We start from the raw sequence: 17,369 nt of genomic DNA, 5'->3' as shown, positions 1-17,369 counted from the left end.
TGTGGTTCCTTATGATTGCATTGATATTCAGGTTTATTTCTGCCATAATTGAAGAGATTGAAGAAAACATTCAGAGTTCAAGGCTTCTTGAAAACTTCAAAATCAGTGAAGTTTCAGCTCTACAGACTAAATGCATTGAACTAGTAGAAATGCTGGTAACATTTTTGTACTAGAATTTTTTAGTTTAGAGTTTTGCTTTGTTCTTATTTTTCTCCCTAGTTTTGAAGCTTGGTGATATTATATTTAAGGTTGAGGGAAATGAAAACCAACATGCTGAAGTTGTGGAAGTACTCCAAGACATTTTTGAGCTTGTGACAACCGATATGATGTTCGATGGCTCCAGGTTTGTTTTATTTCATAATCTATTTTCAAATCATTATATATGATTCAGTTCACCAGATTCTTTTCTGACTGATGCAGAATATTGGATTCACTTTTCTCTGAACAAGGCTTGGAAGGAGTGCAAACTGGATTTTTCAGGAAGCCTAAACCATTTTTATTTGCGTCAAAGCATTCAATTCATTTCCCATTGCCAGATAGCGGTCATCTGAATGAGCAGGTGATTCTACTTAATTCTCTCCATGATACTTCCCCTTGTACTTTTCACTACCTTTGTTGTCAATTGTAAACACACCGAAAGATTTACAGAATTTTCCAATGTTTACATGATATGAAGTTGTCATCTTTGGATGTCAGGTCAAACGTTTCCATTTGCTACTTACAGTCAAGGATACAGCTATGGATATACCATCAAACTTGGAGGCACGTAGACGTATTTCATTCTTTGCTACATCTCTCTTTATGGATATTCCTATTGCTCCTAAAGTGCGTAACATGCTGTCATTCAGGTATATTTTGTTTCATCTTTGCTTTATCTCTTCTTAAATTGAGGTGGTACACAATTAAATTTTGAGTTTTACGTATTTGAACTTTTCATTTGGAAGAAACTACCTTTTTTTCTTCCTGAATGTAGGAGCTGTTGTCCAATCATGATCCACTTTTTTTTATCATTCTCTAAGTATAGTTGGGATATATGGAGAGAGAAATTTAGCTTTGAGTATTTGTTATTTTTTTCTTTATGGTTGTCTTTAATGTGACACTGCAAGTCTTTGTTTGAGGAAACAAGGATGAGTGAATGAATTAAGGAATTACCTGGGAGTTGACCAATTGACTTAAGAGATTGGCTAAGGGAAGGAATGGCCCATGGAGTGACTCCCAGGAGGCTTTCCGGCCAAATGGCTTCTATCTTTAACAAGAGCCAAATAAGGAATCAATAGCAGTTTCATCATGATCAGAAAGAAATTTGTCAACCTGTAAATGCAAGGATTGGAAAGACAAAGCCCGTCAAAATTAATCTCTCTTAAGTTTGCACTTTTGCAATTTTAAGTCATCAAACAGACTCCTATGGCAGAAGTGTCTACCTTTCATGTTTCTCTCTAGCTGAACGACATCGAAAAGGACAAGTTTCTATTCCCAGCTGGGATGATCTCTTCTTGTATTTGCAACTTCAATCAAACAGAATCAAAGGACAAGTTTAAGTTGCCAGCTGGGATTATCTCTTCTGGGAGTTGCTGTTGTGACTCCCTGAATTGTTGGCAACTCATTGGCAGTAGATGGGTAGGGAGAAAATTAAAATAAAAAATAAAAATAAAAACTAAAAACAAAATAAAGTAATAAACACTGTGTTAGTTTTGATTTTTTTAAATGGAAACGAAAACTGAACACAAAAAAATTGATATTGAAAATTGAAAGCTAAATATAGGCATCTGAAAGCTCTATGAAATTTAAATGTATGAGGATTTGCACCCCTTTTGGATACGCTGTACCCAATCTGAGGTGGTTCTAAAATGACAATTTTTGTGAATTTTGGTTAATGTTTGGTTGAGGTTCTAATTAGCTAAAGGATACGGCCTGTGCCTGCCACCGAGTTACATGTGTGTTTCTTACTTAATGTCCCACAGTAACAGCAGGGTGATAGGAGGCACACAGAATACCTTTCCCCAGTAACGTCATTGTTAGCCTTTCTGAAGTGACAGGGAACTATTCAATAAGCTATAATGACCCCTAAAAAATCTTAGTCACCTCCAATTCTAACTGCTTAAGTTGTATAAGCCATGGTGATGCCTGGTACCTACACAGTCTTCAGTGGTGATTCGCAGGCCACAGACAACCAATGGTCAACAGCACTCCTCATTAGTGAAATTTAAGGCTCATGACTTTAGGTAATTCAGTTAGAAAATTGAAGAGCAAATATTTGTGATTTTCCATTTTTATCATTCTTTTCTTCCTCTCTTAAATTCCTGTCTGGCCCTCATTTGTTATTCTGAAAAGCCTGATCTTGTCATGTTAACTGTGTTCATATGTACGTGGGAGTTTGTAAGAAACTTCAGAGCTCCTAGAATTATTATCAGTATTTTTCCAGGTGATGCAATAACCACTTTTAAGTGTCATACATCCACAATTTGACATTTTCAAGCACTACCACATCTGGATATTTGCAATACTTGCATGTTGTCTAACAACTTGGAGGTTATCAATCTTATGGAGATGAAAATATTTTTTTTCAGCCACCTACTCAACTAAAATTGCCTATAAAACATTAATGCATTGTGATTATGACTTTGTAGATAGCTGACTACAGATGTAAATGATTTTGATCCAGTAGATTGTCGTCTGTTTACAGTGTTTTGACTCCTCATTTCATGGAAGAAGTTAAATTTTCAGCAGAGGTACTCCGTTCATGCCAAGAAGAGGTTTCCATCAGTTATTATATGCAAATGATATATCCAGGTTGTGCAAGAATTAGGTCCAAGTGCTTGCAAAATGACCTCTCATTACATCAGATTGGATTCTTAGCACTTGACTATTTGCCTCTTTTATTTTCTCTCAGATGAGTGGAAAAACTTTCTGGAACGCATGAAGATTGAAACTGTGGATGAACAGAATGTTGAAATTTACAAGGAAGATCTTAGAAATTGGGCTTCTTTCAGGGGGCAAACTCTGAGCAGAACGGGTGAGTGACAGTCATCCCGTTTGTTCTTGAAACTGATATTGATAGAGTAAGCATTAAATCTGGTTTTCCTGAATATTGTCTTTGCCTTTGTGCTCTATGCTCAATTCAGTCCGAGGAATGATGTACTACAGAAAAGCATTAAAGTTACAAGCTTTCCTTGACATGGCTGAAGATGAAGGTCTGTTGTATGAATGCAACTACGTTAAAACTCTAGTATAGATAGATAATGATATTCAGCAGTCTTTAGACAACTAGGTTGCAGCCCCGTTATAAAGTTGCAGATTATCAACCAAGGCCTAATTTCTCCTACTCTTTTCTTTGCCACATGGCTTGATCTGTTCATGCAGATATTCTTCGAGGTTACGACGCTATTGAAAGAGGGAATGACTTGTTATCTGCTCAACTAGATGCTATAGCAGACATGAAATTCACTTATGTCATTTCATGTCAAATGTTCGGATCACAAAAATCCTGTGGAGATCCACAAGCAGAAGACATACGTGACCTGATGACAAGGTAATCATTTTCTAGGAATAATGCTAATAATAGCCAAAATGGTGTTTGAGTTAACCACTTGTCCTAAAACCTTAACAGACCGTTTGTTACTAGTTTTAAGAGAGTGGTATCACTTGGTAACGGTATAATATAATTGGCGGACTAATTTATTCCATGCCTAACGTGGCCTCCCCGGTATAAAATTATCCCAATTCTCTTTCCTCATTAAATGATGCTTCTCTCGTCTCTGCTCTCTGCTTTCTGATGTGCATCTTCTTCTTCTCCATGAAACAACCTGCAATCACCACCACCAACGCTAATCATCACCGTCCACTGTCACTGGCACCATCCACCACCCACCATCTCCAACGATCTTCTCTGATATTTCCAGATTGAATGCCGATCATTCCCAGATTCCTCCTCCTTTCGATTCTTCTTCTTCTTTCAGGTTTTCTGGCTTCATCAAGATTGGTAAACCGATGCTGGGTTTGTCTTCTTGTTTTTTCTGATCTGTTTTTAAATTTTGAGGTTCCAATTTCCAGGCCTGTATGTGGGCAAATTGAGAGATGATACATGTGAGAGAGTCAAGAGAGAACAAAGAGATTGGACATTAAAGAGAATGGAAATTGAAATTGAACTTCTGAAGATGGTGACGTTAAGAAAAAGATGAAGATTTACGTATATGTATATATATATATATATTTGTACTCAAAAAGTATTTTATATAATTTAAGAATATATTTTTAGTAATTATAATATATCTTAACAAAAGGGTAATTTGGTCATTTGACAATTTATTATTAGTAATACCTTATTTACAATTTGACATACCAAATATATAATAGTTATAACATGAGATATACCTTCTTTGTTGAACTTGGAACGTTATTATTTAGTTCTATCATTGTTTTATCTTATCTTTAATTTTATCTCATCACTATTTAATCTGGATACCAAATGTCCGTAAATGGTTAGGAAAGGAAATCGACAATGTATGTCAACATTTTTTATACTCCCCTTAAATCCTACCATATGATAGTAACAAACATGAATATTGAAAGATCAAACTGTTAACGAGTAAGGAGTTTATTGTAAGGTTAGATTAATAATCAGCATCTCAGGCAAGATTGGGATTAACAATCAGCATGAATCATTGATATTTCTTTCCTAGAATAAGAGTGTATCATTGTTGTCCCTTGGGGTTGCCCCAGTGGTCAGCAGGGAGTGGTGGGTGGCCTGGGTTCCCAGGTTCGAATCCACTCCATGCGCAGCCACTATGGATCAGACTCAGATTTATCTCCCTTGTCAAAAATCGTGGGATCGAGCAGCGGGGGTCTTCCCAAGAGTATATCATTGTTGTATCTTTCTAAATATTTGTTGTATCCTAAATTGTACAGTTTCCAAATCTATGTTATTTAGAAACTTCCTAACGTAGCAAGAACTTATGTATATATCATGGTGTATTCTTTCAATGAGAATAAGATTGATAGCCTTATTCATGTCTTTCTTATCATGGTATCAGAGCCATAGACGAAAGTTACCGCTTCTTTCGGACTATTGTGGTCATCATCAATCTTCCTCATAGGACATCATGTCCAACACTCAAAACCCTCAACCTAATCTGGCCGATTTCAACAGTACAACGAAAATTCCATTTGTTGGAATCAATAGTGGATGCTCAGGAGGAGAATTACAAAATCTTCAAGTTGCTTACCAATTGAACAATAAGAACTACTTGAAGTGGTCCCAACTGATCTGCATGTTCCTAAAGGGGAAAGGTAAACTAAGCCACTTGTTGGGAATTGGTCCTAAGGAGGGAGATCCTGCGTTTGCAGCATGGGATGAGGAGGATTCCCTTGTGATGTCTTGGTTATGGAACTCCATGATCCTCGAGATTAGTGACACAATAATGTTTCTAACAACAACCAAAGATATTTGGGAGGCAATCAAGCTCTCCTACTCCAAAGTTCATGATGCAACCCAAATCTATGAGATAAGGACGAAGGTGGTAGCCACAAAGCAAAGTGCCAGATCTGTTATAGAGTATGCGAACTTGCTGCCAAACTCTGTGGCAAAAACTAGACCATTACTAGTGCTTGAAGATGAAGTGCAATGAGGATGTTGCGTTACACAAAAAGTTTGTGGAGAAAGAAAAGACATATGACCTCCTAGCCAATCTCAACATGGAGTTTGATGCGGTAAGAGTACAAATCCTCGGGAAGGAGGATTTGCCTTTTTTAAATGAGTTTATCTCTATAGTTCGTGTAGAAGAAGGAAAAAAGGGAGTCATGTTGGAAAATTCTCCGGTGGAAACATCAACCCTGGTATCTCTGAAAAGTTATAATTAGAGTAAGGGAAGAGAGGAAAATAAGGCTATAGACAAAGATTCTCTGTGGTGCACCTACTACAAGAAGCCTAGGCACACCATAGATAAGTGTTGGAAGCTCCATGGAAAGCCTTCCAAAGGAGGAAAATCAAGGAGCCAAGGGCAAGGACAAGTGTACGTGGCTAGCAGCCATCAACAACCAGAACAGAAGGATCCTGAACAAGGAGAAGCCCTGGAGCTTAACAAGGCGGAGATTGAATGATTGAGGAGCTTCTTGGGATCTCTCAAAAAAGGGGTTGAAAAAGGCGCCTGCTCTCTTACTCTCATAGGTATTTCTTCCCCATTTTTTTGCTCTACATGGTTCAAAAAAAGTCCGTCCTAATTCTTGGATCCTAGACTCTGAAATTACAGATCATATGACTCCTTTCTCTCATCATTTTATCACCTATAGCCCTTGTTTTAGCTCTAGAAAAATTACATTAGTAGATGGTTCTTTAACCACTATTGTTGGCCAAGGAGATGTTCTCCTTAATAAACATCTCACTCTCAAAAATGTGTTTCATGTCCCTAAATTGTTCACTAACCTAATCTCCATTCAAAAACTTATCTTGAACACTAATTGCAATGTTGTCTTTCATTCAACTTATTATGAGATACAGGAATAGGACATGAAGAGGATGATTGGGCTTGCTAGAGTTAGGGCTGGGTTGTTCTACCTTGAGAAATTGAGTGAGCAAGACAAAAAAGGAAAGACTCCTCTTTTGTCATGCTTGGCTCAGTCCAACAAAGATCAAATGTGGCTAGAACATTACCGATTTGGTCACCCTTCTTTTTTTACTCTTAGGATGATGTTTCCAAAATTATCTAAGGGTCTAGATGTTAGGAATTTTCATTATGTTGTGTGTGATGCAAAGCACAAGAGAGCATCTTTTTCTCCATCTAATAAAAGAACTAATTCTTCTTTCACCCTAATTCACAATGATGGTTGGGGCCCTTCAACAGTCCCTAATACTTCTGGGACACGGTGGTTTGTCATTTTTGTTAATGATTGCACAAGAGTGGTATGGTTGTATCTTTTGAAAACTAAAGCTGAGGTGTACAGTGTTTTTTCTATATTCTACAATATGATTAGAAACTAGTTTGGGGTGGAATTAAAAAGATTTAGGTCAAAAAATGCCAAGGACTTCTTTAACCAATCCTTATCTGCTTTCTTCCAACAGAAGGGCATTATCCATGAATCTTCCTGCCCTTACACTCTTCAACAAAATGGAGTGGCCAAGAGGAAAAATGGACACCTCCTTGCAGTTATCAGAGCGCTCCTATTCCACCATAATGTTCCCAAACATTATTGGGGAGAAGTAGCTCTAACAGCTACCTTTCTTACCAATTGATTGCCCTCACAAACACTTGGATCCCACAGTCCAATTCAATTGTTAACAAAACACTTTCCTGATTTTCATGTGTCTAGCAGTTTGAAACCCAAGGTGTTCGGGTGTGTATCATTTGTCCACATTCCTACTATTAGTAGAGGTAAATTGGACCCTTGGGCTTTAAGGTGCATATTTTTGGGATACTCATCTACTCAAAAAGGCTACCGGTGCTATCACCCTCTTACCAAAAGGTATTTTTTGTCAGCCAATGTCACATTTGTAGAGAATGATCCTTATTTTGGTAGTCCTCATTCTCTAGGACAAAGTTCATCCTTGATTGATAAAAACCAGCTTCCTATTCTACTTGATCATGATCTATCATCCTTTCCTCTTCCAACCACCATTCCAAAGGATTCATTGGGCATGACATCAGAGGAGCCTATACCAAATAGTTCTCAGCCACTGCATGTGTAATCAAGGAAAAACAGGTTGGCATATTCCCCTATGCTAGTCACAACACCCGAATAAGACCCTAATACTGTAGCTAATAGCACTGACAATCCAGTCAACCTTCCTCACGCATCACCAGATAATCCAATTGCTAAATCTTTTATGCCTGATGATAACCTTGCTGAAACTATTGAACCTATACTCGAAACAAAACCCTCCAGGTGTGACCTTGATTGGCCTATTGCAATTAGAAAGGGTACTAGAGCCTGCACTAAACATCCCTTACACTTGTTCCTATCCTATTCTAAATTGTCATCCCCACATAAAGCCTTCCTCTCCAAACTTCATACTATCCCTATTCCCAACATTTTTTCTAAAGCCATAGGGGATAAGAATTGGAAGGATGCCATGGAGGCTGAGATGGCAGCCCTAGAAAAGAACTAAACATGGGAACTTGTTCCATTGCCTAAAGGAAAACACCTAGTGGGTCTATATAGTGAAATATAAATCTGATGGATCATTGGATTGATACAAAGCAAGGCTAGTAGCCAAAGGGTATACACAAGTGTATGGGGTGGATTATTTAGACACTTTTGCACCTGTTGCTAAGTTGAATACAGTCAAGGTTCTTTTATCTTTGGCTACTAACCTAGGCTGGTCGTTGCAACAATATGATATAAAGAATGCATTTCTGCATGGGGATCTTGAAGAGGAGGTCTACATGGAATTACCACTAGGTTATGGCCTAGGGAAAGGTGGTGTGCAAACTAAATAAGGCCCTATATGGACTGAAACAATCCCCAAGGGCCTAGTTTGGAAGGTTCACAAAGGTGATGCTTAGTATGGGATATAGGCAAAGCCAAGGGGACCATACCTTATTTATCCAACACTCGACCACAAGGGGAGTGGCAGTTCTTATAGTATATGTCAATGAGATTGTGGTCATTGGTAATGATGAGATAGGCATGCATAAGCTAAGGGAGTGTTTAATCAATGAGTTTGAGATTAAAGACTTGGGATGTTTGGAGTATTTTTTGGGCATAGAAGTGGCACATTCAAAAGAAGAAATTTTTATTTCCCAGCATAAGTATATCATAGACCTTCTAACTAAGATGGGAATACTTGGGTGTAGTGGATACCCCCATTAAACCAAATCACAAGTTAAGGGAAGTTCCAAAGGATAGTATGGTTGACAAGGGATCTTATCAAAGGCTAGTTGGAAAGCTAATTTACCTAGCTCATACTCAGCCAAACATTGCCTATGCAGTAGGAGTGGTTAATCAATTCAGGCATAATCCTAGAATGGCTCACTTGAAGGCAGTGTGTATAGGATACTACACTACTTGAAGGGGACACCCAGGAAAGGTATTTTGTTTAAGAGAGGGGAAACTATGGTTCTTGAGGCTTACACGGATATTGATTATGCAAGATCCGTAGTGGATAGGAGGTCCACATTGAGCTATTGCACCTTTCTAGGAGGCAATCTTGTAATATGGAGAAGCAAAAGTCAGAGTGTAGTGGTTCGGTCAAGTGCAAAAGTTGAGTTTAGATCTATGGCCTTGGGGATGTGTGAGTTACTATGGCTGAAAATATTATTGGATGATCTAAAGGTCAAGTGGACAGTCCCTATGAAGCTTTACTGTGATAACAAGTCAACAATAAGCATTGCTCACAATCTAGTTCAACATGGCAGAACAAAACATGTTGAAGTGGATAGACATTTCATTAAGGAGAAATTAGATAGTGGCCTAATTTGTACTCCATATCTCTCCTCTAGTGATCAATTGGCTGATGTGCTAACAAATGGATTACCTGCAACTGTGTTCCACATGTTTATATGCAAGATTGGGATGGATGATATACACTCACAATCTTAAAGGGGAGTGTCAATGATTAAGGAGCTGATTGTAAGGTTAGATTAGCAATCAACATCTCGGGCAGGATTGGGATTAGCAATTAGCCTGAATCATTGACATTTCTTTCCTAGAATAAGAGTATATTATTGTTGTATCTTTCTAAATATTTGTTGTATCCTAAATTGTACAGTTTCCAAAATAGATTTGGAAACTTCCCTATTGTGTTATTTAGAAACTTCCTAATGTAGCAGGAACTTATGCATATATCATGGTGTATTCTTTCAATGAGAATAATATTGATAGCCTTATTCACGTCTTTCTTGACACAAACACATATAATAAGACTTGAATCTGTGACCTCTTGGAACTTGATTCATTGTGAAGTTAACACTTGTTCTATAAGCTTAAACCGTTTGTAAAGTGAGTCAACAAGAAATATCAAGTTTTCTAACTAAAAAAAGAATATGAGAACTATGAATGTTCATTTGTGAATCTTTCATTGATCTAGAGTGTGATTTATATACAAAAAAATATCCTAAAAAACTCTCCTAATTCACAAGAACATATTAAATTTACTATTTTACATATTTGGATGAGTTTGAACTTGAATATCCTTATCTGATTGTTGAGATCTGCTTCATCCTTTCTTCCCTTTATCTTTTAATTTCAATTGTTGTGATCTTTTCACAACCTTTATCCTTATCTACTCATCCATCAACATAGTCTTCCTTATCTTTATCTTCTTCAACACTCCCCCTTAAGCTGGTGAATAGATATCCATCATTCCCACCCAGTGTTCTAAAAATCAGGCTAGGCGCCACCTAACCGCTAGGCGGCCGCTGGCCGCCCCGAAATTGCCCTAGTCGGGCCTCCTAGGAGCCAACCCGAGTAAACGTCCGGCTTGGGCGCCCAGGCGGCGCCTAGTCGGCCAGCGCGCCTAGGGCTTTTTAGGGATTTTTTTGCTAAATCATAAATCGAACCTGTTAGCGTCTCCCCCTCTTCACTCTCTTCTCACCTCAACGCCGCCAAGCTCCATCTGCCCGCCAGTAGCTCACCGTCGTTGCTGCGTCCAGCTCCATCCTCGCCGCCAAGCTTCATCGTCACCGCCTCTTATCTGTCGCGTCCTCCTTGTCCTCGTTGCCTCAGCGTCGTCACCCCCGCCCCCACCCCCGTCCTCGCCGTCGAGCTCTATCTCCGTCGACTCGTAACCTCTCTCTCTCTCTCTCTCTCTCTCTCTCTCTCTCTGTGGGTTGTGCGTTTGCTGCGTTTCTAGTTTCTTTTTTATGTTTTTTATTTTTTATTTTATTTCATTTTCTTTTCTATTTATATATAATTATTAGATTAATATTTAATTTTTATTATTAATTATATATATTCTATAATATTTGCAAAAAATCTGCTGCTTGCTTATAGTATATTGATGTTTTTATTATTGGTTTATGTTGCATTATTAATGCTTTTCAACTTTGATTTAATTGAAAATAACATCAAATTACATTACAAAATTTTTAAAAAAAAAAAAATAGCAGTTTTCTAGGCTCTGCCTAGGCCCCGCCTAGGCGCCCTAGGCGCTAGGCCCCAGCCTGGCGCCCGACTAGCGCCTAGCGCTTTTTAGAACACTGTTCCCACCTTGCCTCTAAGTGATTTGAACCCTTGTTTGTGCATTGCCTTAGTTAAAATGTTGTCTCTTGAAATTTAGTAGGAACATAAGTAAGGTTTATGTCTCCCCTTTCAATCTCTTGTTTGACAAAATGTTGGTCAATTTTGACATGTTTCATCCGGTCCTGTTGCAACGGTTGTTTACAATATTTATAGCCGATTTGATGTCACTGTAGAGCAATTTAGGAAAGGATACAGGTATACTTAGATCCTTTATCAATCTTCCCACCCAAATAACCTCACATATACCTTGAGCAATGGCTCTATATTTAGCTTCTGCATTTCTACGAGCCACTACCTACTGTTTCTTGCTTCTCCATGTAACCAAGTCCCCCCCCCCCCCCCCCAATAGCTTAGTGCAATACCCTGATGTAGATATGTTATCCTCAATGGATCCAGCCCAATCTATATCTACACATCCACTAATGCTCTTGTCTTGGCTCTTTCTAAACATTAGTCCTTTTCTGGGTGTTCCTCTCAGATACCTAAGGATATGGTGTGATGCCTCAAGGTGTCTTTTGGTGGGTGAGTGCATGAACTAACTGACAATACTTACAACATATGCAATGTTGGACGAGTGTGAGATAAGTAGATTAGTTTTCCCACTAGGTGTTGGTATATTCGCTTGTCCACTTGATATTCTCCTTTGTTGTCTTCTTTATTCTTCCAATTAGGCTCTAAGGGAGTACTTGTAGGTTTGCACTCAAGTATACTTGTTTCTTTTAGCAAATCTAATATGTATTTCCTTTGGGATATGAAAATACCTTCTTTGCTTCTAGCCACTTCCAATCCAAGGAAATATCTCAATTCCCCCAAATCTTTTACCTCAAATGCATCCTTTAGTTGCTTCTTAAGATTTTCAACCTCTTGACTATTATCCCCTGTGATGATGATATCATCTACATATACAATTAGGATTATTCTCCTTCCATCAGCTTCAAACTTTGTAAATAGTGTATGATCAGCTTGCCCTTGCTTGTACCCAAGCCGGTTTAGAATATCACTAAACCTCTTGAACTATGCCCTCGGGGACTGCTTAAGACCATACAATGACTTCTTTAGTTTACATACCTTCCCTCTTGAAACAATTTTCCATGAAGTTTGAAACAAGCCAGTTTAGGACCATGCATTACAGGATGAAGTTTGAAACAAGCCCTATCCAAAAATAGATGAAGCATGTGTGTATTGACAGACATTTCATCAAACATGAGATGGAACTCAAGGGTGTTTAACCTATCCTATGTCTCTACAAAATATCAAGAAGCTGAAATTCTTACCAAAGCCCTATCCAGACCAGCATTTTATGTTCTTATTTGTCAAGCTGAGAATGATTTATATCTTTTCACCAACTTGAGGGGGAGTGTTGGAAAAATTGAGAAGATGAGATAGTCGAAAATTAAGAGGTAGGGTTGTTAGGATATTGCAAAGTTAAAAGGGGATAAGAGATAAAGGATGAAGCTTGGTTTGTGATCAGGTTGTTGAGGATAAAGTTTTAAAGTTAAAAAAGAGATAAGAGATGAGAAGATAAAGCACCAAGAAAGAAAGAGATCACACAGATAATCCTATAAAAAATATCAAGTTCAAAGTTGTTTTGATTTCGTTTATCATGTATTCCTGTATTTTAGGAAGAGATTAGATTTACTCATGTATAAATACCCTACTTGAGATTGAGGAATAGCAGGAAAAACAATCCTCATTTTATTCAAGTCTCCACCCTATTTTTCTAAGCTTTAGGGTACAACATTTATGGTACCCAAGCACATCTTTTCCAACCTCAGGTTAGTTTTGTTCAGCTATTAAGTGAAAAAGAATGAATTTTAAAAGCTTTCTTATCTTTTGTTATCTAATATGTGTTTGAAGGTACCCATCACTACGTGTTGCATACGTGGAGGAGAAAGAAGAGATTCGGACAGATAAACCTAAAAAAGTCTACTCATCTATATTAGCTAAAGCTGTCAACAGCCTTGACCAGGTAGAAGATGATGCAATATCTTGGGCAGCATTCAATTTTAATGCATTAATATATACTTCTGTGGACTGTTATTCAATTCTTCTATTTAGGTTGCCTGGTTGTTTCTTGATAATAAATCCTTGTCTTTTTGTTTATCCACGTCAGTGGCCATGTTGAAAATTACCACGTAATTGTAATGTTGATTCTTGAATTGGTTATTGATATGAAACTACAGGAGGTTGCTAGTAAGATGCATTTCTTTTCCAGGCTTCCATGTTTCCATTTTCATCAGCAGTAAATGGCATACAAATTACAGTAGGAAGAGAGGTCCTAAATAAAACAATTTAATCCAAGGAAATGTAAACTAAGATGATTCAATCCATGGAAACAATTCAGAATTGAAAAATGTAGGAAGAGAGGTCCTTTAGCAAATCATAGACATTTCTTTCCCCTGAGGAACTCACCAACAGGTTCACCCTCCCAGAAAAGTCTTTTGGAATCTTCCTAGAAATTAAAAGGAAGACCAGCCCTGTGATCAGAGTCTTCCATAGTGGAGTGAGAATCCAATGCTTAAAATATTTCCGGACACTTCTATTACTGGTTGGCCTTAGCAGGTGATTGTGACGATGTTTGGACTTCAATTCTTGAGCATTTTGTTTACTATTTTGATCTAGCTGTCTGTTATCCTCGCTTCCCTTGGTTGTAATTCTGAAGATAGTACTTACAGAAAAAAAAAAATTTCCTGAAGATAGTCATCATAGGGAACGGTGCACCAATAATTTGAACATTGCCTTCCATATTAGTAACAAAAATTCAGAGAATTGGCTACATGACCAAATAAAACGATATATGAATTACTAAACAAGGCATTATTAGAGGTAACATGTTTAACTTCTACAATAGGTGTATACATGCTTTCGTTCTAGCAATGCCAATTCATAGGATGGATAGTTACATGGAATTTATTCATTTATGTTTATATATTGGTTTAACCAAATTAAAAAAGGCTTGCATCTCTTTTTTTTTTCCATGAAGTTTGGAATTGTGTAACATGCTTGTTGTGGTTAAACTGTTAAAACTTTTGTAGGAGATATATCGCATAAAGCTTCCAGGTCCACCAAATATTGGTGAGGGGAAACCTGAAAATCAAAATCATGCTATTATTTTCACTCGTGGTGAAGCTTTACAAGCAATTGATATGAACCAGGTATGCATAGCTTGTCCCTTGAAAGACAATCCTGCATGCATTTCATTGATCTATCCTTATTACATGTTCGTGTAGGATAATTATATGGAAGAAGCATTCAAAATGAGAAATTTGTTACAAGAATTTATACGGCATCAAGGAACACGTCCTCCTACTATACTTGGTTTGAGAGAGCACATATTTACAGGAAGGTCAGTGAATTAGATGCTTAAACCATAATTCACTCAATAGATGCAAAGCATTTTAAATGTTTTTGAACTTGTTGCTTGATGGACCGGTTTTCCTCCAAAACTTAACTGCATCACTTCAACATTTAAACATGCATGGTAAAAACCACATTTTATAGTTTTGTTGTGTTCTTGTTTTTCCTTGTTACTATTTATTGAAGGAAATAATAGATCTGGAAGATTTAACATCATGACCGTGAAAAAAAAAACTATCATGCAACTTGCATGGTTATGGAAGCTTGAAAGAGAATTCTCAGTAAGAAAGATGAAAAGAAACATAAGTGTTAAAAATACATGAGCCTTGATAGGAATGCTAAAATTGCTTCTTTGTGACTGGAAGGTCACAGGTTGTGGAAACAGCTTCTTTGCCAAGCAAGGTAAGTCTAGATACAAAAATGACCTTGCTCTGATCGTAAAAGAGGGGAGCCTTGTGCATTGGGGATGACCTTTACTTAGGCACTACATAGGGCTTGATTAAAATAGCCAATTCGTGTATTATCCTCAAACCACTCTGTTGCAAGGGGATATAAACCATCTAGAGTCCACTAAAATGACATTTGAATTCATGCTCCACCCACATCTTGGAGTCTTTTGACGCTTTCCCAATTTCTTTGCAATAAAGGAAGGAAACTTAAATGGGGGCATGAAGTAAAGAGAAACCCCGAATGGGGAAATTTTAGTTATAGTTATTGCATCCATGGAGTACTTTGAAAACTTCTCCCAAACATGTTTTGCTTGACAAATGAAGCCAACAGGAGACCTGAACCAGAAACTGCTTCAAACACATAAACACACAACAAAATGCCACAATGTCATGTTCTCATAACTCAGAAGATGATAGTATCATCCACATGTAACAAGTAAGATATGAAAACAAAGGATTTGGAATCTAGCTACTGCAGAACCCCGCACTACTTTTCACCACTCCATCCACATCATGCACGTAGCTTTAAAGAAGAAAGAGGTCACCCAGTCCAAGTCCTCTAGAAATATAAAAGAAACTAGGTTGAAATGGATTAACTAGTATAAAAAACCTGGACTATTGAAAAACAGGGGCTGAGTTACTAGTATTTTAGTAACAGTAGTTGATAGCTGATCATGTTAGAGTTTTAGGTTATTTAGGACAGTTGTCCACGATAGCATTGGTGCACTGGCAGGGATATTTTTCTTTGACTATTAGGACCCCATCTTTGGAGATGTGGATGTTTCCCTTGACATATTATTCTATGCAGGATAAAATTTGTTTAGTGACCTATGACCATTTGACATTATCACTTGAAAAGGATTACCTTTAAGTGAGGGTCTATTATATGATACGGAGTGTCATTATGCTATATGGAAGATAAATAGTTTAAGGTGGATTTCTTTAGTTGCACAGTAGCTTTGAGAAAGGTTATGGCTATTGAAGAAGTTTGGACTGTAAAATTCCTTGATCTATTATTCAAATTGGACACATATATATATTACAAATGGCAACTACCCCTATGGAGACAGTTAAACACAAAAAAAATTGCCTAATTTAGGAAAATAAATAATTGTATAATGAATCAATTAATTGTCCCTATTATTTTGCCTAACTGCCTAACTGTTCCTACATTTATGCACATGGTTTCTACATGCCCCCCTCAAGCTGGGCTGTAAAAATGACGTAAGCCCAGCTTGGATCTTCACATCTTCAAACTGAATCTTTAGTAGGTAATCTCTAGTAGATCCTCGGTATGTAGGAAATCCATCTTCAATTTTTCTTTTTATGAAGTGTCTGTTTATTTACGTCACTTTAAACATGTTGAGTTGTTGTCAATATCTAGTTATATGACTAAAATATTTGGTGAGTCTACTTGACAATGCCTCTGCTATGTCTTTAGTGTCAAAATACGTCCTCTTTGTCGACATCCCAGATTTCTTGTGCCATCTCATGGAGGATGAGATTTTCTCCGACTTCATTAGTCAAGGAATTGACAAGCCATGACATTATTTTCTGTTCTACCTTCCATGTCTTGTACTTCAAATTTGTTGAATTTGGTTTAGGGGCTTCACCAATAAGATAGTTGTCCGCCTAATTCTATCCCGCAAGTAGACGGATCGTGACAAGTAATATAGTGATGAATAGAGTGTCGTATCCACGAGGACTAACTTTTGACGTTTACTCTAACTGATTTAACCTTAACCTAGCACACACATTAACAATGACTTCAATTGCAATGAAAACGAATTTACTAATAAAAGATGCAACTAAAACAATTTCTTTGATTCAAAAACTCACAAGGATAAGGCACTAGGGTTTGTGAATCCACCGTCGGCCTTCTATGATTCAATTGTTCATTACTCGGATCTTGCTATTCCTTATCTTAGGTTGAAAATCGATGATCCAATTACAACCAAAAGTCTCTCTTGATGGTCATTCGGTTCTATGTATATATATGAGATCGACTATCTCTAGTCAACCTTCGAACATATAAACATGCATTCAATAACGGTGATCGCCACAAAATGATTTCACAGGGCATAACGGTATCTCTACCTATTATAGGACCCTACGTTGTTTGCTACGATGTCTAATCTATATTGAATCTCTCGAAAGCAATACAAATCACAAATACGTTTCAATGGTGATTAAGCATCAAAACGGCATCATGAACATAACAAACAATCAACCATAATGAATAAGAAAATAGCAAACCGAGTAACTTTAAATCAGACCATTAGAAGTCGAGATTTCATCATTCACCCTAGCTATAAACACTTAGGAATGCATTTTTACAATCAAAAGAAAAAGAAAAGAGTTGGAATCCATAGCAAAGATTGAGAAAGAAAA

The 17,369-nt window shown here is 37.4% G+C and overlaps 1 protein-coding gene across 2 annotated transcripts in view; it reads left to right on the top strand.

Annotated features, from left to right (window-relative positions):
• Positions 1-17,369, top strand: part of LOC127810833 (putative callose synthase 8) — a 71,891-nt gene that overhangs the window by 32,273 nt on the left and 22,249 nt on the right. The window contains exons 25-35 of one of the 2 annotated variants that reach the window (XM_052350397.1): positions 32-155; positions 249-343; positions 421-559; positions 697-848; positions 2,666-2,790; positions 2,891-3,013; positions 3,123-3,191; positions 3,361-3,529; positions 13,030-13,141; positions 14,208-14,327; positions 14,403-14,518. In XM_052350397.1, the coding sequence (XP_052206357.1) occupies positions 32-155; positions 249-343; positions 421-559; positions 697-848; positions 2,666-2,790; positions 2,891-3,013; positions 3,123-3,191; positions 3,361-3,529; positions 13,030-13,141; positions 14,208-14,327; positions 14,403-14,518 (1,344 nt within the window). The remainder of the gene's footprint in view (positions 1-31; positions 156-248; positions 344-420; positions 560-696; positions 849-2,665; positions 2,791-2,890; positions 3,014-3,122; positions 3,192-3,360; positions 3,530-13,029; positions 13,142-14,207; positions 14,328-14,402; positions 14,519-17,369) is intronic. The other variant, XM_052350398.1, reaches the window with a different exon arrangement.

This window comes from Diospyros lotus, chromosome 10 (assembly GCF_014633365.1).
Source record: "Diospyros lotus cultivar Yz01 chromosome 10, ASM1463336v1, whole genome shotgun sequence".
Lineage (NCBI taxonomy): Eukaryota > Viridiplantae > Streptophyta > Magnoliopsida > Ericales > Ebenaceae > Diospyros > Diospyros lotus.
This window is presented reverse-complemented; position numbering and strand designations above follow the sequence as displayed.